The sequence below is a fragment of the Sycon ciliatum genome, chromosome 4, assembly GCF_964019385.1.
Source record: "Sycon ciliatum chromosome 4, ocSycCili1.1, whole genome shotgun sequence".
In the NCBI taxonomy this organism is placed as follows: domain Eukaryota; kingdom Metazoa; phylum Porifera; class Calcarea; order Leucosolenida; family Sycettidae; genus Sycon; species Sycon ciliatum.
In genome coordinates this window covers 39,199,592-39,225,363 of record NC_088646.1, presented here as the reverse complement: position 1 = coordinate 39,225,363, position 25,772 = coordinate 39,199,592, and the positions used below count along the sequence as shown (strand labels likewise).

The following is a 25,772-nucleotide window of genomic DNA, read 5'->3' as shown; positions in this document are numbered from 1 at the left end:
TGCAGAATATTGTTGCTGAGACCAGACCACCCCGCTTTCTTTGTTATGTTCCGACTACATGTGTCTGTATCCATGCATGTGTGTCTGTCTGTGTGTGTCTGTTTGTGTGTCCGTCTGTCTGCCTATACTTCAAAGTATAATTATAGGTGTGTGCACACAGCACTGTGTGTACTGACTCCACCTCGTGGTGCTGAGCACTCTTCTTTCGGTGGGGAACTTTACTTATACGAGTATTGTGTGTATGTATGTGTGTGTGTGTGTGTGTGTGTGTGTGTGTGTGCGTGTGTGCGTGTGTGTGCGTGCGTGTGTGCGTGTGTGTGCGTGTGTGTTATGTGCCTATGTCTATGATTTGTGTATATGTGTATGCATGCCTGTGTGCTGTGTATATGTGTGTTTGCGTATTCTGTTTCTCGTTTACCGCAGCTGTTCAATCTTGTTCAGCGGCACGTGCGTGTGTTGCTTGTAGCAGTCATCGCCGGTTGCATGGCCTTCCAGGGCTACTCTAACCTACGCAAGCAGTGGGTACGTTCGGTAGCAAGAATGACCCAGGGGTGTGTGTGATCCCTGGTAGCCTAATTTATAGGGCACTGTCCCGGAAAGACAGGGGTGCTAGGTTCGAATCCCGCTCGTGGGTCCTTCTTTTGCAGCAGTTCTACAGGCTGTTGCCCTGATCCGGTACATATACACATCATCATCATCATCATCAACTCTGTGTTGCCACACCTGCCGACATGTCAGTAGCCTGCCGATTTTTGAGGCCTGTAATGACCTGCCGACAATTGACCTTCTCCTGCCGACAACAGCCATGAAAGTATCCAAGTTTGCCCTTGTGCTTGGTTTAGAAGTCATGGTCCAGATTTTTGGCTATTACTGCTCATCACGAGTGTTTCCTTAGCTCTCTCCTAAGGTGCTAAGCGAATCATCAGCTGTCTGGGGAAAATCGGCAAACTCAGCCCGAGTCTCACGCAAAGCCGTGAAAGGTTTCTTAACAGTTCCGCGCGCGTGCGCGCATGTGTGTACATTGGGGTTACTGTGAATGGGGGGGGGGGGGGGGGGTCCGGGGGCTTTGATGCATTTTTATTTTTTTCATCCTACTGATATTTGGCTATAATGATGTGGCAACACTGTCAACTACTCCTAGTACATTCATGTATGTTCCTGTGTATAATGTATGAGTGGTTTGTTGTGTGTTATGCCCCCCTGTGTGTAGGACACCATAGGGGAATTCAATGATCCTCAGCAAGAGCAGCTGGTCGAATGGATCCAAGCTAAAACACCAGCCAGTAAGCTATGGCGCAGTGCTATTGAATCGTATTGATATTGCTTCTGCTACTACTAAACGGTGTTTTCTTTGTCTGCGTGTGTGTGTGGGGGGGGGGGGGGGAGTGTCTGTTGTGTTTGTGTGTTGTGTGTGTGTGTGTGTGTGTGTGTGTGTGGGTGGGTGTTGCTTTGGCGTCACACACACACACACACACACACACACACACACACACGCTGATTGCCATCCGTAAATATAGATATTTATTTAGAAACGAAAACTAGTCGTTTAGGGGGGAGAGGGTTGAGCGCCTGTTCGTTTCTCGAATAATATCGATGTACATTAAGCATGTGTGAGCATGTCCAGAAAAAATACCGAAATATCGATACAGTACTATGTACCATTTGTATGTGTTCGTTTCTCAGGGAGGGGGGGGGGGTTGAAGAGAAACGACTAGCCTTCGTTTCTAAATAAATATCGGTATTTACAGAAGGCCCCTGATCGTGCTTGTACGTGTGTTCATTCATTGCGCATGTTATTTGTGTTTTTCTTGGCATGCTGTTGTTAGCTGCTGTATTTGCCGGTGCAATGCCCATTATGGCTGGGGTGAAGCTGAATGCGTATCGGCCCATCGTCAATCATCCACATTACGAGGATGTCGACGTCAGGTAAGGCATCTGTACCACTGTATCGCGTGTGCGTTTGTATGTGTGTTTGTGTCTGGGTGTGCATGCGTGTATGTATGTGTATACATATTAGATAAACCTTGTATTGTAGAAACACGCTTTTAGTTTGACACGGTGGATGGTTGTAGCAGGGGACACTGTTTCTGAACACGGTGTTCCACCACCTTGTAATATGCTGTCAAACTAAAACAGGTGTATACGTGTACGTGCGTGCTGTACATTTTTGTGCATTCTCGCACGAACTTCTTTGATCCACTTTGTACATGTTTGCTGCTGCTGCTGCTATAGACTACATACGGAGTGCTGTAGGCATGTCACCTATACACGTGTTTGGACAAAACAGGTGCTCTCAAGAGACTTTTGTCGTAGTTTCGGTGCTTCGGAAATCTCGACATAGTGCAACGCCCATTTTTTGTACACTTTGGTATGCACTTTGTACCCACTTGATCAGTGTACACCCAGTCTATTGCACATTAGTGACCAGTGACTAGTCGAGGATGGAATAGTTACTTGTCACTCATTAGCTGTGTACCTGTGTACCTGTGTTGAGAAGACACACAGTTTACAGTTGTGGCTCTGATCTATGTGCGTATTGCATTGCGTGCATTGCTGCAGGAGACGTACGCTGAAAGTCTATCAGATCTACAGCCGCAAGCCGCCGAAAACGGTGGCGAAGACCTTACGAGGCATGGGCGTTGATTACGTCATTGTGGAGAACGGCTGGTGTGTCCGCAACAGCGGGTAAGTGACAGAGACGTGCCTGTGCTGCTGCTGCTGCTGCTGCTGCTGGTTTCAAGGTGTTTTATTGACCGCACAAAGCAATGATGATATGAATGCAAGGAGAGCGAAGAATTCTAACGGTGAACAGCAAAATTGAATAAGAGAAATGTGAATTGCAACAGCAATGTCTATACATACTTTGAAGTATAATAGCTGCTGCTGCTGCTGCTACTGCCATGTTGCTGCCGCCGTGTTGCTCTTTGTCTGTTGGTTAGTGTTGCTCTTTGTCTGTTGGTTAGTTATGCGTGTGGAGTGCTGGTGGTGCCTTTGCAAAGTAGTGTGCATGTACCGTCCGCCGATCTTGGTTCTCTGGTGGCAATGTCTTGTGTTGTCAGTAGCAAGTTACTAGCAACATAGAGATATTATGACTGACACCGGTCCAGTGCACCAGCATTGTTGAGTCATGAGTGGTGTGTGTGTGTGCGTGCGTGTGCATGTAGACTACTGGGTGAAGAAGTGGTGTGATGAGTGCGGAAGCACGGAACCCAGAGCTACAGCATGACACCTTGCTTGTGTTGAAACTATGTGCCTTGCACATACATGTACGCTTGAGTTCACCCACAGTACACTAGACCAGGGGATTCCAAGAACATTGAGGTCAATACTGGCCCACTTGGAAAAATAAGAACATCCTAGGCTGAAGTTAAGGATGTAGTCCAAGGTTCTTGCTACCTCGATGTACGTTTAGACTGGGATGCCCTAATTTCTTCCAGCCCGGACCTTCTTGGGTTCCAGGTCTGCTCTGAGCCCATGGTTTTGTGCATAGTTTTGTGCATCATGGTGTGATACAGTGCAATTAGTCAGTAGTTGAACTACAGTGCTGCTCAACGAAATCCAGTCATCAGAGTCAAGTTGGCGCCGTGCACCTTTTCGCAGCCCAGTGTTCGCAGGTCCAGGGCTGCGCGTACTTGAGAAACTTGACTGGATTTCATTGAGTAGTACTGTAGTTGTTGTGTCAGGATAGCTACTGACACTGACACTGTGTTGCCAGCACAGTCCAAGGACACCTGGTACTGTGTCAGCTTAGCCTGTGGGGTACTGTTAGGGTGTGTGCTAAGATCACCTTGCATATGGTGTTTGTTGTTGTACACGTGTGTTCATGTGTATACTTGCCTGCAGGCCTGGTTGCACTATGGGGGAAATGTGGGACGTGGAGGATCCAGTGCATCGTGATGACCCGCAGTTTTGTGCCACAGTGGCGAGCAGTGTCGTGCCTAAGCCGTTCAAACAAGCCTTCAAGAATGACAACTACCAGGTACTGAAGGTCAGCTAACCACCCTCTCTGCCCTCGCTGAACAGCGCCATGCTTCATGTTTTCTTTTTCTTTTCTAAGCTGTGCAAGGCCACACACGGACGCGCGTGCGCACACAGACACACACACTCACGCGCTGATTGTCAAGAATACGGCATGCAGCACCCGTGTGCTCATCTGCTCTAGTGTTTGTTTTTCCATCAGCTGCTTTTATTAGAGCTCACTACTAGCATTGATAATAACATGAATGCTACTATCATGTTTGGTTGCCCCTACATTTGTGGGAGCGCTCTAGTGTCCTCCGTCTTGCAAGAGCTGTGGCTCAACTTGATGATGGCTATATTTTCTTATAACAAAAAAAACTATTTTCTGAATATTTTCGCTTTGCATGCATGATGGAGGTCGCGAGCAATGTACTCCTAACACCCGATATATTCCCGTCTTCTAGTCTCTCTGCTGCAGATTGCATATTTTCCACGTAAAACGCTCACGCATGTACGCACGTCACTACATAGCCATACATCTCACATCGAGAATACAACACACTCTATTTTCTCAACTGTAGTTATTTTAGGAATGCACTAGTCTGATCAAACTAAGACAATGATAAGAGAAACTAATTCAAGGCTGATTTGTGCCGCTGTCTTCGTGGAAGATACTTCGAAGTAGAATGATTATGTTCATATATCCTTTTTGAAGGATCAAATTTGTCTCTTTGTGTTTTTCGTTTTCGTCGTACATGTACAAACATTCCGTCCAGTCCATATATGGCTTTCCACTGGTGTTCATCAATGACTCTATTGTTGGGTTTCAGCATGACTAGCTCAACAGGTATTGTTGCCTGCAGATTGGTGGTGGTGTGCGTGTGTGGGTGGTGGTGGTGGTGGTGGTGGTGGTGGTGGTGGTAGTGTGTGTGTGTGTGTGTGTGTGTGTGTGTGTGTGTGTGTGTGTGTGTGTGTGTGTGTGTGTGTGTGTGTGTGTGTGTGTGTGTGTGTGTGTGTGTGTGTGTGTGGTGTGTGTATGTGTGTGTGTGTGTGTGTGTGTGTGTGCGTGTATGTGTGTGTTGTGTGCGTGTTGTATGTGTGTTGCACAGTGTAAAAGCACACCTGTGTTTGTTCAATCAATATTCACCAGTAATGTTAGAATCTATCATCTGGTCATTGAGTACATGGACACAGCTATCACTCCTCTCTTCTCTGCACACATCACCACCTATCAGTCCACCACTTTCATCCTACTCTCAGCAAATGTCTTGTGATCAGTCGCGCCACTGCCCACTTTGCTTGTAGTTGTCCGTGTCCGTGAAATGTGATGAACGATGACGATGCTTGCTGTAGTCATGTGCCGTTTCCATTTCCTTCACTTTCTCCCATGTGAGCGCTTGGCTTTCGTCATACCCCTCAGGCGGCTGGAAGTTCAGGGCGTATGTTGTGTTCAAATGGCTGAGGAGCACAATAAAAGACCAAGGCAGACAGTTGTCAGGAGAGGAACTGTTGTACACAGCCCGTTTGTGTAGATTCTCTCGAAGCCAAAGCTGGTACGAGATTGAATCATGTCCGACTTGCATGCAGTGTGAGCAAAGCCGAAAAAAATGTGTGCACGTTCTCACACACGTACATACAACACGCGCGCGTGCGCACATACACGCATACACACACACACACACACACACACACATACCATTGGACCATTGGACGCCCATCGCTGGAGGCGATGATAGCGATGCTACAACAGAAGCCATAGCAGCTTGTGCTGGGATTGCACCATTCAACAGCTTGCAAGGCTGAAGAATTGACCGCCACATACATACACGCACACACACACACACACACACACACACACACACACACACACACACACACACACCGTTGGACCTTTGGATGCCCATTGCTCCGTGCAATGATAGCATCAGGAGTTGCAGTATTTCCTGTGGCGAGTTATATCGTTGGGCCGACGGAAGTCCCTGCCACAGCCGCAAATGAACACTCTAGGCTTTGGCACAGCCGGTCGGGGACGATTGCACATGAGGCGCCAGTCTCGTCTGTCCTGTGCCAAGTCGCACCAGCCACCTGTCACGCACCAAGTACTCAGATCAGCAGCGGCGGTGTCCCTCCAACGTTTCTTGGGACCATGTCTGGGCCTTGTGTTGAGTCCCTCGGCAAACAGAACGCGCTTGGGGAGACGAGAATCCTCTATTCGCCCAAGGTGGCCAAGCCAGCGTAAGCGGTGACAGCGTACGACCTCCGCCATTGACGACGACATACCGAAACGATGGGCTAGTTCCTCAGAAGAAATGCGCGCGCGTACACACACACACACACACACACATATATACACACACACACACACACACACATGTGTGTGTGTGTTACTACTCACTGTCGGTTGTAGCCAGACTTGTGCTGTGGCAGCACGCTGCCGAATCCTTGCTCCGGTGCCTTGGTTGTCCTTTAGGGTTCACGTGCACAGCCGAAACACGTGCACAGCCGAAACACAAGCACAGCCGAACCACAAGCACAGCAGTAAAACACGTGGAACATTACGTCACCTAAGTTCAATTTAGCTGGCACTGCAATGTCACCATACTGTGCGACAGTGCATTCTCGATGGTGCACAAATGTAGGCTGCAAATCCAGCATGGCATGATTATGAACATGATTGTATGTATCAAAACAGTACACTCGTCAATTTTTCATTTCGGACGTGCACGTTGAGACCAGAGCATAACGCGCTGCACGGTCAAGACTCAAAAGCACACGTCTCATAGTAATTATACTGCTCACCGGTCCTAGAATTGTGCTCGGTGGCCGGGTTAGGGGAGGGTTGCGTTAACCTTTGCGTGTGGTTCGAATTCCACTCAAAAGAGTTGTGAGTCATACAGTACTGCCGGTCGCCAAAGAACTGGGGGGGGGGGGGGGGGGGGGGAGGGGGGTCAGCCTCCTAGCCTAGACCGCTATTATTTTCATGTATTACAGTCTATGGGCAGTTGAGTCACCATGTATAGTATTGGCATGCTGTGCTTGATGAAATTCTAGTCTGGCCGTTCTTAGGCGCTACCCGACAGTACTGTGGTGCCTCAGGTGCAGTTGGCGCAATACTGCTGCTTTGCCTCAGACCCGGAGACTGAGTAATGATTGCTGGTACATGCAGTATGCTGCACCAGGTCCACGATAGGACCTACAGTAGTGAACCCCCATTATGTTGAACTGCTTCCAAAAAATGACATTGTGTGCCATCTTCTCCCTTACCTGTCAAAGTTTATTTTGGAGAAGTTCTTCTCGTTGACCATTGGAGGACCGACCTGTCGCTCCGTGTAGTCTGGTAGTAGTTGACGCTCTTGCAAGGATGTCTTGGTTATCGACTCGGGTTTCTCCTACACACATGCACACACACACAGGATCATGCGCGCCGAGAATGAACACACGCCCCAGAAACTGGTTGGACATAGGGTAATACCTGATAACCAGGGAGTAGCACAATGCTTAGTACATGCACCATAACACGCTGGCATGGCTTGAGTCACAGGCATGTAAGAGTACATGTGCATGTGCTGCATTCTCTTGGGTCGTCAGTTGCGGTGATAACGACTGGTTCTTCTATGCACCATACCCACTTGCTACATGTGGCAATGTGCAGTACAGTGTGCTGAAAAGGTGAAACTTGGGCCACGATACACGTTCCTCTCAGAAATACTATGCCGATCCCTTTTATTCTCCGAGCCATGGGTCATTGCACTCATGATTCACAGGACCACCAGAAGCAGTTTTTGATCAGTCCGGTAGTACCATGGCCCTTCATACTTTGTGTATGACATGGCGGAAGCACATGCCCTCCACAGTAGGAAACACGTGTTGGGGACGGAAAAGTTCAAGTGGTCCGGTAATAACCTGACCAACCGGACCGGTTCCGGCGGGTCTGACTCACAATACTCATATTCCTGCTTGGAACATGTTTCGGCTAAAAGGCACAAACAACGAGGTTTTTGAAGTGAGCTTATCACCGAAGGTTGCTCCCGAATTCGCTGGGAATATCTCACTAATGATACATCACAGCCTCCTCCTCCTCGAACCCAGACCACCATGCAGGAGATTTCAACTTCCAACACGCTCCGAGAAGGTTGTGTTTTCATGCCGCATTGGAATTCATTTCAGCAAGGTGATAATCACGCAATGAATGGTGGAATTGACCGAGCTGTGCTTTTCGCTTTAAATTAAGAGTACTTGTACAGTATTATAAACAATCGCCGTGGAGACAAGAACTACTTGAACAGGAACTTTGTAACTCTGGAAGAAACACATTGTACTTCAATTTGCATCCGGTGTTATGATGCCGGTTGAGTGATGGCTGCACCCTTGATATGTCTTAAAGCTATAATACAGTATTCTAAATGACATTTAGAATACTGTATTATAGCTTTAAGTAGGGGTGAAACAATTATACCGAATATTCGAATACTCGTTTGGATTTTTGGAATATAATCGTACTCGGAATAAATCAGAGTACTCGCTCATACATGGTACATACATTTACCACATAAGTCTGCAGTTTCAGAGCAGCAGTCAGCAGATATCAGCAGACAACATTCTACCTGAAGAAACAGCTTACGCCGATGACGTAGACTTCATCTCCACATCAAAATCATTCCTTACCAGCGCCCTACCCGTCATCGCAGGCGTCTTCTCCGAATGGGGTCTTACCGTCAATACCAGTAAGACTGAGTGGATCCGTATTTACCTGGAACCCACTTTGGGAGATGCCACCTCTACAACATCTAGAAAGGTCGGCACAACTCGTGGTAAAGAAGCTTGACGACAGGTGAAGACACTCGGCTTGCTATACGGCTCCGGGGAGGACGTAACACGCCGTATTGGCTTGGCCGCAAGAGCATTTCGAGACACTCTGAAGTTATGGTTCAAACACAACCTGCTTTCTACACCCATCAAAATTCGTTTATACAACACTTTCGTTCTACCAATCTTGACCTACAACCTTGCTTGCCATGGCCTGTCCCGTGCACAAGAAAAGCGCCTAGATGTGTTTCATAGGAAACAGCTGCGGTGTACCCTTGGAATAACCTACCCAGATGTCATCTCGAATGCAGATTTATAATGCTGTTACTGGCCAGTGCTCTGTATCTGAAATGGCCAAGCGGGACAGGTGGAAGCTATTAGGACATATATTACGCCAGCCAAGTGACATCCCTGCAAATGTTGCTCTCACTGCTTTCTGTACATATGCTACCAGTCAGCCCTTTCGAATAGGTGCACCCCGCTCTTGCCTCACCACAAGTCTCCAGCGAGATGTCCGCCTCACACCTATCTGCATTTTTAAGCCCAGCTGCCTTCGTGATCTCGGCACCTATGCCCGCGACAGAAAACAATGGAGTAACATCTGCTCAGCCATTTAGTCTAGTACTGCTCTTCTTAAATTTGACCTTTATTACAAGACTCTTCTTTTCTTTTTCATTTCGTTCCCCCACTCTCACACACACATGCTCACGGTTAATTCTGCCGTCGTGAATCCCTTTCGGGACGGATACGAGAATAATAATAATAATAATAATAAGTCAGCAGATATTGATGTGCAGACTGTGTGGTGAACATTTGTACACGAGTAGAGAGAGCCCAAATGACCCACCAACCAATACACCCGAGAAAAGAACTGCCAATCGGTTCAATCAGGGTTGTATCATGTGATTTTTGAGGCGGTTGGTGTGCAATTTTTAGGATATCAAGAATACTCGAATACTCGAATATTCGATCGGAGAAATTCAGAGTACTCGAACTCGGGATCTCAGTGCCAACTTTCACCCCTAGCTTTAAGACATATCAAGGGTGCAGACCCGGCATAATGGAAATTAATAGTGTTATGTCACCTACAACATCGTCCTGGCCAAGACGTTGGTATGTTGATCTGTGCAAGTCCTGGTTGTCTATGTGATCCTCTACCACGTATTCCCTGGGTTCAGCTTCCCTGGCTTGGTGCCTGTAGCCATGGCAATAGCCAATAGGAAAACATCACGACACGGCCAATCACATACAATGTTTACGTAATCAAGAAGTGTGCGTGCTCCACTGCTCGATGCCCGTATAGGGCAGAGCCTTCCACACACACGAGGGAGAGAGAGAGAGAGGGGGAGGGGGGGGGGGGGAGAGAGAGAGCTGTGTAGCGACTCCGAGTTTCAGTTGCCCGATGATCGTGACTTAACGTGAAACTCGGAGTCGCAACACAGCTCTCTCTCTCTCTCTCTCTCTCTCTCTCTCTCTCTCTCTCTCTCTCTCTCTCTCTCTCTCTCTCTCTCACCAAAGTGGTCCAAAACCAAAAGCAACACTCGCTGCACCCATGTATGGGTAGATAGTACTGATAATGGGTAGATCAGTATATCATGATTGTAGCATAGTAATACTCGTGGGTCATCACCATCCGTCATCCATGGCCTGGGCCATATTGTGTATGATACACTATCATACAGTGGGTGAACAGCATAACCTCCTCAGCAGTAGGCAGCGTTGGTGGCCAACCGGACTGGTTCCGTCGGGCTTGTGCAATACAACTCCTTACTGCAGCCACCGGACTGGTTCCGTCGGGCCTGTGCAATACAACTCCTTACTGCAGCCACCGGACTGGTTCCGTCGGGCCTGTGCAATACAACTCCTTACTGCAGCCACCGGACTGGTTCCGTCGGGCCTGTGCAATACAACTCCTTACTGCAGCCACCGGACTGGTTCCGTCGGGCCTGTGCAATACAACTCCTTACTGCAGCCGCTGAATGACTACATACATGTACTTAGTTGTCTGATGATTGCCTTAGCATTTAGCTACGTGTATGAAACGCAGCGTTACAACGTTTGTATATATAATTGGTGGAACCATTCTTTTTTACCTTTGTGTACGTGTACTGATGTAGACCCATGTCAGCATTCACACAGTGTACACTTACTGCTATAAATATTCATGTCGCAATGAATAATTGTATAGGTAAAACCATGACAACAGTGACCATGGTGACCAAGCCTACACGTGCATGTGCGAGCTTGCAAGTAATTACTAAATTAGTTGCATGGCATAATTATACAAATTACGTACCACCCGGTTACGGCCGTTCTCTGCAGAGTGTAGTCTTGGTGTTCGGAACGCAGAAGCAGCGTGCCCTTGCGCTCGGGAAACGACGGGATTGGTCTGCTGGACGACATGGCCGCCGCCGCTCTCGGCACTTCGGGTATTGTCGCCTACAGGAAGTTAGGCCCACCCTAACCCTCTCCTTTCACCACCCGATGAACAGGCCGCAAGTTGTCTGAACTCCAGTGGTCGCTGCCTAGTAACGTTAGTACGGTATCTTTGCCAAAAAGGGTTGCAACGCTGGCCCGGCCGCAGCAGACTCTACGAGCACATCAGTACGTACGTGTAAGCAATTATTTAGCCACCGTGTGTTTGCCTTGTTTCACAGAACTCCTTGATAGACCTTGGCCCAAGACTGCGAATAATTTTTGGAAATCTACAAGTCAATAGGCTACAAATCAAATGACTGACAAAACAACAGGCCTCACCCCTCACGGCCTCAGCCATGCAAAGAATAAAGAGTACGGACATGTACGTGTAGATCTACAGTGTAGTGAGTCTAAACTCAGTCAGCCTGATCTGTGATCATAATCAGACATCGTCCCAGCGACATGATTGATTGTCATGTCGCTGAGTGAACGTGACTCAGTGAGGCTTTTTACAGTGAGTCTGACATTGTGACAGTGAACATGGTGAATGAGTCGGTGTAGCTATGCCAGCACTAGCCAGGCAGGTATCGGTAACCATGGTAATAGCATCTAGCTTGCTTTGTCTGTGACCATGGTAACTACATGTACATGTATGACTGCGCTGTATGACCATGATGACTATTGAAATGAGTATGGCTCGTAAGAGACTATGTCTGACTGAATAGTGCTAGTAGTAGTAGTCATGTAGTCTAGTCTAGCAAGTAGCATTGTCCTTGCCCCTCCTCTCCCCCCCCCCCCCCCCCATGTAACCGCGCTCAACACCTGCTATTGAAGGACCATACATACCTGTATCTGTACATGTACATGTAGCGCTTCTTGTCGATTTGGAATAATATTTTAGCAGCCACTATGGGACATCTCCCAAAAGTTCAGCGTTTGCTTGTGGATTTGGTATTCCTCTTGCTTTAGTGCTTAGTATTGTCGTGTACTTCCACAAAGCTCCCAGTCCACATCATGACAATGGTCTGAGTCCTTTTTTTCATAGGTGACCAGTCGGTACAGCCTCTTGTACGGGCAAGAACAATGTAGTACAGCTAGCGTGTGTTGAAGAAGAAAATAAGCGGAAACGTACTATGCTGTGAAACACGCATGCGGCATGATTAGGGCAAATGACAGCTGAAAAGGTTGAAAAAGGAAAGAAAACAAACACACACACAAACACACACACACAAACACACACACACACACACACACACACACACACACACACACACAACAACAACAACAAGTTGTGCCATACGCATGAATATTAGCGGCCAACACCAAGGCCGACACCATCGCAAATTGCCAGCCCACCGGGACGACGACGCGTACCCCGGAGACCTTTATTCATGACGATTATCTGTTCTTTTGGTCTTTTTGGTAAAACATAAAAAAGCATAATTGGCTGTTTTCTCGAGCATCCTGCGAGCATCCGGTAGAACTTAATTTTCCGAGCATAATCCGCTTACCCTTCCACCATGGCAGAATCCGCTTACCCTTATCCTTATGCCGGATACCGCCAGCCATGCATCGACCAGGCGCCAGGCGCGAACTGATGGTGGTGGTGGTGAGAAGGAGCGCTCTGTGCCAGAACTTTGCAGCCTAGAGAGCGTGTGAGGGCAGGCGTGTGTTTACCGCCATATTGCCAGGTGTGTCTTTACCCTTATCCACCATGGCTTAATCCGCTTACCCTTATCCACCATGGCTTAAGCCGCCCATGGTCTTATCCACCATGGTCTTATCCACCATGGTCTTATCCACCATGGTCTTATCCACCATGGTCTTATCCACCATGGGGGGATATGGCTTGTTTGCCTGTAAAAGAGGCTTTACTGTAAATATACAAATTTTCGGCAGCTATTTAATTTCGGCTATATTCGGCACCGACCCAAAACGCCTAAATTAAAACGCCGATGAAAATTTTCACAGCATCTGTCGCATCTGTCGCAGGGTAGCGCCTCTACCCCACGCCGAAAATAAATCGCCGCCGAAATGACAAAATTCGTGAAGTGCCGAAATTTTGCAGCGCCGAAATTTTGTATATTTACAGTATCGCGTAAACTCCTGCTAATGTAAACCACCCAATTTCCGCCTCACTGAATTTTCCCGATCTCTCAGAACCAGCGAGTTTGCGATGGCTTATTTGCGGCGGAGCACTGTGGCCACACGTACACATACATGTGTGATGATGATGATTACACACACACTCACTGGTGTAGGTTGATTTCACCGTGGCATGATTACATGGTTACAAGTAATATTCACGTTATGCTCCACCCCCTTTGGCAGAATTGCATGCAAGCATGAAGTCCCGAAGAATCATGTGAGCCTTCCCCGTAGCAATGGCTCTGATCTGAGCCCAGCTTTCCTTTGCTCTGGTGAAGGCGGCTGTGGCATGCCTTCTTGGGCATCGTCATACGTCGAACAGATATTATTGTAAGTTGTAGTATTTCTGTGGTATAGCCGCGGGACTGAAGGATAGGAAACGTGTTTCACAGATTTGTATACATGTACAGTGTGTGTGGTATATTCCCATTCCGGTTTTGCTTTAGTGTAGCCCTGAGGACTGAGGTTGATTCGCTTTTAAACTATTTTCTACCCTTCCTCTCTCCGTATTTCTGCCCCCCCCCCTCTCTCTCTCTCTCTCTCATTCCCTCTGTCGTCCTCACATTTATCAAAAGGAGGGGAAACCGTCTGTTTATGGTGCGACGTTAAATAAACTTCTACAACAACAACAGGCTTCGCAGCTAGTGTGGTTACTAGTATCAAGAATCCATAAACGTGTATGCACTCTCGCTAGTAGTATGTACTCGATCTGCCGCTGTTAGCTAGATTGTAGATTGATCCGTTTGAACATTACTTTATTCGTAGCATTGCTAAATTTATCCATGTTAATCATGTCGTTTTCCCTCTCCCAAATCTGACGGACCTTTCCCCTCAAGTTTCAACCGGCCCTAGGACAACAAGAAGCTCTTTTAATGCTGCTATTGCAATATCTAAATTCCGGACGACTGACGGTGTCCTTTTCAAATCGTGCTGCACTGTTCTTTAATTCTTTGCCTGTGGAGTGGTGCACCCAGCACCGCACTACATTTGCTAAGCACCTTCAGACCATGCTAAGAGACGCAGCGTCTTTTCAGAAGTATTTTGATCTTCTTTTCAGCAAACGCCCTCATTGATCTGCACCGCCTGTATTGTATAACTGTGTTTACTGCGTTCCTAGTTTACTTTAAATTCGTTTTTAAAAACATCTCTTTATTTCTTGCCTTATCCCATTAGGGATAAGGGGTTTATCGGGTGTTAGCGGCCGTCGTGAGTTCCCTTCGGGAACGGATACGATAATTTACTTTTTTACTTTTTTATCCCATTATGACCATGCTTAAAGACGCAGCGTCTTTTCAGAAGTATTTTGATCTTCTTTTCTGCAAACGGCCTCATTGATCTGCATCGCTTGTATTGTATACCTGTGTTTACTGTTTACTGCTTGCTGCTGCTTTATTGTTCCAAGTATCATCCTGTTATCCTGTTTTGAGTTGTTTTGCTTCTCTCTTTTTCTTTCCCTACTAGTTGCTGTTACACTCACAGATCCTTATGCACAGATATACAGCATTCCCTCACTAGTGGGACCATTGTTATTAGGCTAGGGTCTGTTTTGGACTTCCCACTCTAAATAAAGAATACAAACAACAAACAAACAAGTATCAGTTTAGTTTAGATTAAACATCTCTTATTATTATTTTTCTCACCCCACACCCCTCTACTCTGTTATCGGCCCTCTTAAGAGTTGTGTTCATCACTGTTGAGGCTTCCGATGGAAAATAAAAGAATACTACTACTACTACCGGTACTATCTAAACAGATGCGTACATGTACAAGTTAGTGTACAGATTGTCATACGGTGCAGATAAGGACCAACACAACATATGTACGGTGTACAAATATGCTACACATTTCGGAAATTATATGCGTGTGTACCATGGTGTACGTGTGTGCACATGTGGCTTAGGCATTGGCGGATAATGCTCGAAAAGGTGGCAGATTCTGCTCGAAAAGCAGTGAAATTGGCAGAACCATACAAACCTTATGGCGGGCAATTCCTCGAATTCTGCTCCATTTCTTTATCCACATACAGACAACACACTGTACATGAAACCAGAGAAAGTACCGAATTCTGCCGGCATTATCCGCATATGCCTAGTCACTAGTGTGGCTCGATCGCTCCCTGGCCTACCGGCCTGGGCATGGGATGTATACCAGTAATAGTATTCGAGTCCTTGCATTACTTGCCAGTCCTTGGACATCAGTCATGAAGACTTAGATAGATTGTAGATAGACCAACGCATATGGCCGATTGGTTTGCAGGCTTGCCTGCGAATCATGAGGTCCCGAGTTCGAGACCCGCGCTGGTAGCAGGGAGCGTGTAAAGACTTTTTACGTGAGTAAAGACTTTTTATGTGTGGTGAACTGCGCCGACACCGGTGCACCCACGGTCAACTGGGTACTCACAGCTCGGAGTGAGGGTAACAAGGATGCAGTTTACAGGGTTATGGGCCGTTACACGCCCGATTGGTTGAGAGACTCACCTACTCTCCCCTGACTCACTTGTGAGGTCTGCATTCGCCACTAAGGTGTGCAAGGCATAGGCATAGTGGTGGCCTGCGGAAGCGAAGGCTAGTTTGTGTGTTTCTGAACATTCAAGCGATGCCAACGCGAATCCCGCGAATTATTATTATTATTAGATAGATCATGACTGTACTGACTACTGTTGTCATGTACCGGTAGAGCCCTCCACAGACCGGTACAGCCACCCGGGCCATAGCCTAGCCTAGGCATAGGCCCATACCCATGCATGGTCCACGATCAGGCTTCAGGGGTGGATCAGGCCTTCAGCCTTCAGGGATACGGATATCGGGAGTGGAGCTGGAGTGGCCTCCCTCTCCACGCACGATACATAAGTAATAATATTATTAGTTATAGTTATACCATGATGTGGGGACTGCAGTGCCCTATCAAAAATTTAATAATGAGGCCAAACTAAAGAAGGTGTGTGGTTCGACTCACCCGACCGACCGTACAATTTCAGCCCGACCGTAACTTTTTTTCGGCGGGCTATCGTGTGACTGACGTACGTGGACTGAACACGTCCACGTCTACGTGCTGTGCGGCGTGAGTCTGCGGACGCAGGCGGCTCCTTTTGGACTTGACTTGTAGTTGTACTGCAGTGCAGTGCAGTGAGTGGTACGACTGCTGCCTTGTGCTGGTAGTAGAGTCTACTCGATACGCGTATACAGTGTATTTACATGTACTAAAAATATATATTAAAAAAAAAAAATCCGCCCGCCCGCCCGTAAAAAAAATGTCCATGTTAGTCGAACCACACACCTTCTTTAGTTTGGCCTGATAACACATTTAGGGCCCCAATCGAATCAGGGATAGGAGCACTAGTGCCACTACTCCTTCGCAATGGTGTCCGTGTTACTCTTGGTGTTACATGCAGTCTAGTACTAGTGAGTCTACTATTAGTACAGATAAGAGTGGCGCGTCCAAGACTGTGACGTTCTTATTTTTTTCAGCAACCTGGCTGCGTTCTATAAATAATTATTTTAGTAAACACGTCCTCGTACTGGATTCATAATGAGTCTTTGACATTATGTATCCCAAAAGTTGCCGGAAAACCAACGCACACACCGCCGTTCCTAGGGTGTGGCGCGTTCTTCCGCGCGCGACTCTACTGAGTACTGTACGATCTTTGGCTTAGCAATTTCGCCAACGTAACACACAGTCATAATCGTAACAGTCAGATCAGCGAGTACAATCATGTACGAGTGGAATGTGCAGGAGAGTCTGGTACATGTATTGAGGTGGGCTGTGCTCGCCATGCATGGACGGACCAAGGCAAGAGAGCTACGTAGATCTACTGACTTTACAGCATGACAGACTACATACTTTGCAGCAAGGACCACAGACACTTTGAACACTGGAGTAGGCTGTCAACTACCACCTGCACTGCAAGGCTGTCTGTACATTAACGAGTCGTGTAAGTACCGTCATGTAACCCAAGAAATGGATGTACGAGAGTATAATTCTTCAACCTGTCCTTGCAGCTTGATCGACAGGTGGGCCAAAAAATAAAAAATAAACCCATCTACCACGTACAGTACTACAGTCATGCAGAAACTACTCTCGGAAAACACACCCTTGACAAATCAACCAAGCTAGCACCGATATCACCCATTACAGACTCAGCAGCCGCCTGGCCACAACTTCAAAATCGCTCCGCGTCCACGCAACATTCAAGAAACACAACACTGCGGGATAATTAATTTTTACATTTTAACTATCACTCAGTTGCACTCGACAGTATGAATCTCAAGCTCGAATGGAAGACGTTACAGATATAACAGACATAAAGCATGTGTTTCGTGAAGCTTCAAAAAGAATAAGGTTTGGATCTCTGGGTAGAAATGAGCGGCTAGGATCAGAGAGAGAATTACGAGCTTACAAGACAACTAGTTTTGAATCCTAGGCAAACAAAACATATTCCGAAAACTATGAACCAGCATAATTTTGCATCCTAATTTGATGAAGTCGCAGATGTTTTGTGAAAGAACAGTGGTCATGCATATTCGATCGCCTAAATATCTCCAGTCACTAATACAAGTTTATGTACTTAGGCTTTCTTGGCTGCCTTCTTCGCTGCGGGCTTCTTTGCAGCAGGTTTCTTTGCTGCGGGCTTCTTTGCTGCAGGCTTCTTTGTAGCGGGTTTCTTCGCTGCGGGCTTCTTCGTTGCAGGCTTCTTTGCTGCGGGCTTCTTCGCTGCGGGCTTCTTCTTGGGGGTGGTGGCCTTCGGCTTCTTCGCAGCGGGCTTCTTCTTGGGGGTGGTGGCCTTCTTAGCGCCGGTTTTCTTCGCTGCGGACTTCTTTGCAGCAGGCTTCTTTGCGGCTGGCTTCTTGACCTTCTTGGGCTTAGGCTTAGCCGCCTTAGCCGCCTCCTTGTTGATGGCAAAGCTGCCTGAAGCACCAGTTCCCTTCTTTTGATTGAGGATTTTTTTCTCGACGCCACGACGCAAGGCCATTTTGCACTGCGTGTTGACGGTGCTTGGTTCTTTGCCTGGGCATTTAGCACAGACGTACTTGACGATTTTTTGGCGAGAGGAACCTCCACGCTCCTTCAAAGCTACAATGGCCTCTTTAACGAGCTCCATGTAGGAGGGACCAGCGGGCTTGGTAGACTTCGCGGCTGCCTTCTTCGGCTTGGCGGGTGCGGCGGCGGGAGTAGACATGATGATCGGTGATACAGGCAAATAGGGAGACACTAAAAGGTATCGGATCAGACTAGCAAAATAACTTACACAAGTTCGAGATGAGCGGATACTGTATGTACGCAACTATTTGTACTCTTTTGAGTGCATGCACGCCTCACATGACAGCTACTCAACGAACAGCGCGCTCGGAGCAGATTCAGAATTACCGCCAAAGGTGACGACCTTGGAGAACACGGTGGTCACGAGGTTTCCAGGGAAACCAAGGAACGAAGAAGAAAGGCAATGGAGAAGTGAAGAATCTGTTAGATGCGTTGTCGGTCCTCTTGTTTCTTGCAGAAATGTTCCTTTAGTTCCTTGAATATCCCAGTAGTGTTATTTTGCGTGGAGAGGACAGTCTAGGCTACCCGTGGATGAAAATTTGGTGTGATTACGCCCCGGTAATGTAGAGTTATCAAGATGTAAAGTTGAATCGATGCCTTGTTTTCGTCATGGCGCTTGTGTCGTTGTTGACTTGGTCGTGGTGCACACGCATTGATACTACTTATAATTCAGGTAAGACTCCTTTGATAACTAGTAGGACACTTCTTCGTCCTCTTCGTGTTGTAAATTTGTCAAATTTGTCTTGTTCCATCATCTTGGAGAGGTATTTCCGTGCACTGTCGTCATCGTCTTTTCCAAATATCATTTTGTATGGCTGCCGAATCTTCTTCATTTCTTCCTTCAAGTACCCTCCAAATCCGCTTTCTATACGCCTACACTCACGTTGTCTTCCACTAATGACGATAGAACAGCAAGGAGTATGTAAAAGCTTCAGGCGGGCGAGAGAAGGGATCTTTGTTTGCTCTCGCTATTTGTATGATAAATTGATGTGATGACGTGTTGACTTGAAGATATTTCGGTGAGTTTGTTCTCTCTACCTCGGTATACCTCCTATGGCCTTCCCAGTCTATCAGAAGCTGAATCTGTGCTGTTGTGGGTTCGTGGTTATTGAGGTTAGGTCAACTTCCCTTTGGTTTTCGTTGTTTCTTGAAGGTCGTGCTTGAATTGCATTTACCACTACATGTGACGTTATGTGTCAGTATTGAAATTGTTTGAAAATTGATTTTCAAGTTGTTGATAGTAGCTGTGGATGTTGGAGGTCAGTTACTTCTACGGTACTGCTAGGATCGTTTTGTCTGTCCGCGAGACAAATTTCTTCGCCGTTGGTGTGGTCTGCGGGTGAATGACGCTGAAGTTTTTGGATCAGCCATACTGGTCATGACTGCAATTTGTGTGAATGGCACAATGTGCAAAATTTCCTTCAAGATCTTGTTTTTTGTTTTGTTTTGGCATTTGCTTTTTGAGGCCACCAGGATTCGGAGACCTGTTCCTGTTCAGAATGCGATTTCTGCTGTGTTGTCTTCTGTTGCTTGCCTGGTTTGTGTGCATCCATGCGTAGCTTTTCAGAGCGACAGGCGTGGGCTTTTTCCCCCACACCAGTGTCTTGTGTGTTTGTTTGGGAGTGGCTAGAAGGTATTTTAGTTTCTCTTTGGTGTGTGGGTGTGGGTGTGTGTGTGTATGTGTGTGTGCCTGTGCCTGTATGTGTGCCTGTGCCTGTATGTAGTGTGTCGTATCGAGTTTCTATGTCCACTAGGCCTAATGTCCACACGTATCGTGGCATGGTAACATGAAAAGGATCAGGAAATGGCATGCATCACAGTGGAAATGTATGTTCCTGTTAAGTCAAGTCTTGACCTGCAGCTGATGGTGCTCTCTTTTCTCTCCTTGTAGTGTATGTAACACTGTTGCTACTGTACACCTGGTACACGTCTCTGAGTTGTGATGTGTGCCCGTATCCAAACTGAGTTTTGTCTTGGCATTTGCCACCCAGACTTGCTGTTCACGTGTATTAATTCTGTTCTGCTGCAGTTGTAATTTTGTTCGTGTAGCAAGTGGCAGCTGTCAGCAATTATTTTAACTAGTCTTTAAAACGTCAACGTGCTGGGCTTTGATCTTTTCACGTTTATGCGTCATTTTTCTCGTACCCAGCAGGACGTCTCCCTTCAGAGAGAGAGAGAGAGAGAGAGAGAGAGAGAGAGAGAGAGAGAGAGAGAGAGAGAGAGAGAGAGAGAGAGTGTGTGTGTGTATGTTTGTAGAACATGCAGTCCATGTACACTTCGAAACCGCTTGCCTGCCGGTGTGTACGTGGTGTTCCAGTCAGCAGGCAGTGCTCCAATCCCTGTGTGCCGCAATGCAAGTTGTCTTTGCTCAGCATCCCATTATCGAAATGCTGGCCAAATCCGAGTTGCAGATGGACTATTCACTGTTTCTCATTCTGGAAGTAAGAGCGGAGTGAGGCGATTCATACCACGAACCATTCTGATCGTTGACGGTGAGTGCTATACATGTACTGAAGTACTGGCAATGTAGGCATGTGTTACTAGTAATTAGCCAGGTGAGTGGATTAGAAGGCATTTTGTGCACGAATCAGACGTAGTTCAGAACTGACAGAAGTACTCATACTGCTTTCTAGTAGATCACGTCAAGAATCCCGTTGTCCCACTAGGGCTGGGCACAGGCATACCTCTTGATATTTAAAACAAATTAAAAAATACTTCATCTCACACTACCCTGTTTATTCTCTCTCTCTCTCTCTCTCTCTCTCTCTCTCTCTCTCTCTCTCTCTCTCTCTCTCTCTCTCTCTCTCTCTCTCTCTCTCTCTCTCTTTTTTCCTGTCTGTCTGTCTCTCACTCGCTCGATCGCTCTCAGGCTGTGTTTACATGAGGCGTTTCAACCTGGGTCGAGTTTGAACCCGTCGTACACAGATTGACTGGCGCGTTTACATGACGCATTGCGCTTGACGCGGGTTGAAATTTCAACCCTTCCCTTGAGTGGGAGGGTTGAAATTGAGGAATCGTACTTCTGTCCGTATCTCGCGCCAGATTTACATGCCTCCCTCTCTTTTTCTCTCTGGGTTGCATAATATGACTATGTGATTGATGGCATTATTGATATTAGGGGTGCCAACGGGTAGTAGGGTGCCCATGCTACCCGTAATTAGAGCAGGTATTCGGGTAGCAGTTTGCTCCTGAGAACCTGATCGGGTAGTTGGAGTACCCTGTTTTCGCAACGGTGCATGTAAGAAGCATGGGTACGTGCTTACGGTACACTTTCTATGTAGCTCAAGTGCACACTCACTGTACAAACTATGTCAATGAATACCAGGTAGCGTACCCGTGCTACCCGGATAGAAATATCCAAACTCGCTACCCGACCAAACCCCTACCCGTTGTAGCCCTAATTGATATTGATATTGGTAATCCTCCGAAGTCCTAACATTGCTTTGGCCAGGCTCAATGAAACCTCGCCTCATCAGTGTCGCATGGGTCCCAGCTCTACCAATACCGCCGGTACAGATATAATCTAGCGTAGGATGCAGTGTTCCCTCAAAGATGCATTTACACCTCAAACATCAAACAGATTATGCAAAACATAATCAGGAAATGCCTACAGCCAGCGATGCACTAGCGACTTGCACTTGAATTGCCCTGTGTAAATGGCGTCAAGAGTGCATAATCCCCCGCGAGTGTGCAACTCCACGACGAGGGCTGTTCGGACAGAATTCCAAGTTGACGTCAATTTTATGATGCAATGCGCAGTGTACACGTACGTTTGTAACCGGACGTATTCTGGGCCTGCGGTGGACAAATCCGGTTTGCTCTTGTACAGGGAGCATAAGTTAGGCGTTGACACCCGTACAGACATCGTGCGGTAAATCATTCCTGCGAGGACCATTGCATCATAAAAATGACGTGCATTTTCGACTTGAAATTCTCTCAGGACAGCAGGGTATGCGGGAGTTGCACACTCTTGGAGGGAGGGGTATGCACTCTTGATAGCGTCCATAAGCGGTTCTGCTGACTCACCACCATGAAATGATTCGCATAACCTTGTACATAATTATATTGTAAATTGTTGTGCATGTACAGTACTGCTCAATGAAATCCAGTCGCGTCGTCACTCAAGTGCACGCCACGGGGCGTTGCACAGCCCTACACCTGTGGACACTGGGCTGCGAAATGGTGCAAGGCGCAGACTTGAGTGACGCGACTGGATTTCATAGAGCAGCACTGTACTCCAGTGGACTCCATGATGCCAGTGATCAACTAACTGATCATGGCATGAGTGCCCTACCTACACCCGGCAGGTGTACATCAGGGAGTGACTCCCTGATGTACATGATTGTACTTGCAGCATAATGATTGGTGGAGGCCCAGCAGGGAGTCGTGAAAGAGCTTTTCACGACTCCCTGCACTGGGGCCCTGGAGCGAGTTTGGCGTGAGACCTGAGTCCCGACTCATTGTAGGTCCTACACATACCGGCAATGATTATCGATTGTACAATATACAAATAATCTACGTGGAATGAATATAACTAAATGCGCACTCATATCACAACCATGGAGACGAATAATGTATTCCAGAACGTTTTCTTGTCACAATTATCAATGGAATTCGTGACTAAAGAGAATGATGAAACTACAATAGGATTTATACACTTGGAGTGAAACAGCGAGGATACAAGCATAGTAAGAAAAATAGCACAAACCTAGGAACAATTTGCACAGGTAATAAACTATAGGTGAGGTGAGAAATGATAGGAAATTCAGCAAGTGCAGTGTGACAATGGACATGCATGTGCAAGTGTGTGTCACGTGAGTGCGAATTTACTGAAATAGCGTAAGCGCGGTGACATTTTCTTTTTGTTTACAAAGATTTGGATCACGAAGTGTATAAATCCTATTGTAATTTCATCATTCTCTTTAGTCACGAATTCCATTGATAATTGTGCCAAATAATCTACGTGGAGATAAAAGTTTAATAATAGCTATGAAAAGTATGAATGCCGCAGACATCACCACGCAACATGACAATTTGTTCAAGATTTGGTGATTATTGTCTCCACGTCGCCTTTTTACAATTTACGTGGAGATAATAATTAATAAATTAATTAATTAATAAAGCTATGAATAGGATGAAGGCCGCAGACATCACGCAACTATGTTACTTGTTTGACATGTGTTACTGTGTATTTTATAACAAAACTATTATTGAAAACCCAGCGGAATCGATTTTCACTGATGATAGGAACGAGAAAATCGATTCTGGGTTTTCAATAATATTTTTGTTATAAAATACACAGTAATACATGTCAAACAAGTAACGTAGTTGCGTGATGTCTGCGGCCTTCATCCTATTCAATAACTTGAAATTATTACTCACTGTCCTAAGTCCCAACTGCCCTTGTCACAGGCATGTGGTCGGTTTCCTCAGGTTCTCACCTGGCTCCTTGTTGTAATACCAAGAGTGGGGGGGGGGGGGGGGGGTATACTCCCGGTAATGATTATGATTTTATGTAGATCTACTACGTGTAGTAATAGTACTACTGATACCCCCCGGTCCTACGCTGACTGACTGACTGACTGTACACAATGATTTGTATAGGGCTTGAAAGTGCTACGTCACAGCATAGCAACAATTTCAAAAATTCAAAAACTGGATCCACTTGGATCCAGTTTTTGTATGGATCCAAGCACATTTCAAGCGGTCTTACCCACAGCATGGTGATGTAGCCAGTGAAACTGACTGATTTGGCTACTGGGGGCAGGGTTACAACTGGTGGCGAAATAAAAGTCACACCTGCATGCGACATGAGTGGGTTGCTATGCACCCACATACATAGGCAATAGCAAAGTCACACCTTAGTGGATCCAAAAGTAGAAATCTGATGTCAACTTACTACTCCCTGGCCGTTTTGACGTCATCACTTTCAAGCCCTATAATATTATCGATCGATAATGCTTGCATGACGTCGTGACGATATGACAATGCATGATGACGTGGTGGGCTCAGTCCCTGACTCCTAGGCCCTGGCCCTGCAATAGGGCTTGAAAGTGCTACGTCAAAGCATAGCAACAATTTCAAAAATTCAAAAATTGGATCCAGTTTTTGTATGGATCCAAGCACATTTCAAGCCGTCTTACTCACAGCAAGGTGATGTAACCAGTGAAACTGACTGATTTGGCTACTGGGGCCGGGGTTACAACTGGTGGCGAAGTAAAAGTCACCCCTGCATACGACACGAGTGGGTTGCTATGCACCCACATACTGAGGCAATACTGCCAATAGCAAAGTCACACCTTAGTGGATCCAAAATAGAAATCTGATGTCAACTTAGTACTCCCTGGCCGTTTTTGACGTCATCACTTTCAAGCCCTAGGCCCTGGGCTCAGCCTATGCCATGGCCATGCTGCATGCTAGCTGCTGACGTCGATGACGATGTACGTGAGTCATGACTACAGACCACAGACTATGTCAGTCCAGTCCAGACAGTCTACTTGTACCAGGGAGTCGTAAAAGCCCGGGAGAGGACACGGCACACATTCCCAGAAAACATCTTTGCCTCGCGCTGCCGGGGGAACGCTGCCAGGGAACGGTGTTGCGAGGCCAGGAAATTCGAAAATTGTGATGTCTTCTTGAAATACTAATTGGGACATTCTCCAATTTCTCTTAGAGCACGGAGACGATTGCTCCGTCGAGTCTTCTGATCTCTATTTTCATCCTCAATTCTTCCAGCTGCCTCACTCATTCTCTCTCAGTTTATCGAAGTTAATTTATTCTGAGGCGATGGAAATGGAAGATAAATCCCTAATTGTACTTCAATTTTATTTGAGTTGGGGTGAACGAAATGAGATTTGTGGAAAATGACGCCACTTCCCGTGTTAGCCGCTGGTCGTATCATACAGCCCATATTCCATTGCAGGTGATGGGCGAACGTTCGTGTTGAGATCCGCTGAGCTTCCTCGTACTCGTGGAGTTGAATTTGTGGCAGAAATTGCACTGAATTGCAGTCAAATGGTTGTGAATGAAACGAGATTTCTGGAAATGACGCCACTTCCCGTGTTAGCCGCTGGTCGTATCATACAGCCCATATTCCATTGCAGGTGATGGGCGAAAGTTCTTGTGGAGATCCGCTGAGCTTCCTCGTACTCGTGGAGTTATGAATTTGTGTCAGAAATTGCACTGAAATTGCAGTCGAGTGGACTTCTGTGCGTGTGTTGTGAGTGAATCGCAACGGCTCCCTTCCTTCAGCATCGTCAAAACGCAACATGGAGCATTATTACGCACTCGTTCCATGATTCATGATATTGCCTGGATTCTTTTAAAAACAATCAATGTGTGTTCCCTATCTATCTACATTGTACATGGTTGCAGGTCGTTATTTATAAATCTTGATAATTTCA

The 25,772-nt window shown here is 46.7% G+C and overlaps 3 protein-coding genes across 3 annotated transcripts in view; 1 reads left to right on the top strand and 2 right to left on the bottom strand.

The window, feature by feature from the left end:
* LOC135816095 (protein C-mannosyl-transferase DPY19L1-like) overlaps positions 1-4,804 on the top strand; it is a 34,271-nt gene extending 29,467 nt beyond the window's left edge. Inside the window, exons 17-21 of the mRNA XM_065329465.1 lie at positions 424-522; positions 1,211-1,283; positions 1,827-1,926; positions 2,560-2,685; positions 3,844-4,804. Coding sequence (XP_065185537.1) covers positions 424-522; positions 1,211-1,283; positions 1,827-1,926; positions 2,560-2,685; positions 3,844-3,997 — 552 coding nt within the window. The 3' untranslated portion in view covers positions 3,998-4,804. The remainder of the gene's footprint in view (positions 1-423; positions 523-1,210; positions 1,284-1,826; positions 1,927-2,559; positions 2,686-3,843) is intronic.
* On the bottom strand, positions 4,501-11,557 carry LOC135816096 (cilia- and flagella-associated protein 95-like). The gene is made up of 5 exons (XM_065329467.1): positions 11,063-11,557; positions 9,856-9,961; positions 7,225-7,349; positions 6,356-6,424; positions 4,501-5,418 (listed from the first exon to the last, which is right to left on the bottom strand). The coding sequence occupies exons 1-5, from the start codon at positions 11,167-11,169 to the stop codon at positions 5,235-5,237; spliced, it is 591 nt and encodes a 196-aa protein (XP_065185539.1). The 5' UTR covers positions 11,170-11,557; the 3' UTR covers positions 4,501-5,234.
* A 5,988-nt stretch (positions 11,558-17,545) lies between these two features.
* Positions 17,546-18,592, bottom strand: LOC135816091 (histone H1-beta, late embryonic-like). Its single transcript, XM_065329460.1, has one exon. It carries the CDS (start codon positions 18,506-18,508, stop codon positions 17,897-17,899), a length of 612 nt encoding a protein of 203 aa, XP_065185532.1. The 5' UTR covers positions 18,509-18,592; the 3' UTR covers positions 17,546-17,896.
* Positions 18,593-25,772: the final 7,180 nt, after the last annotated feature.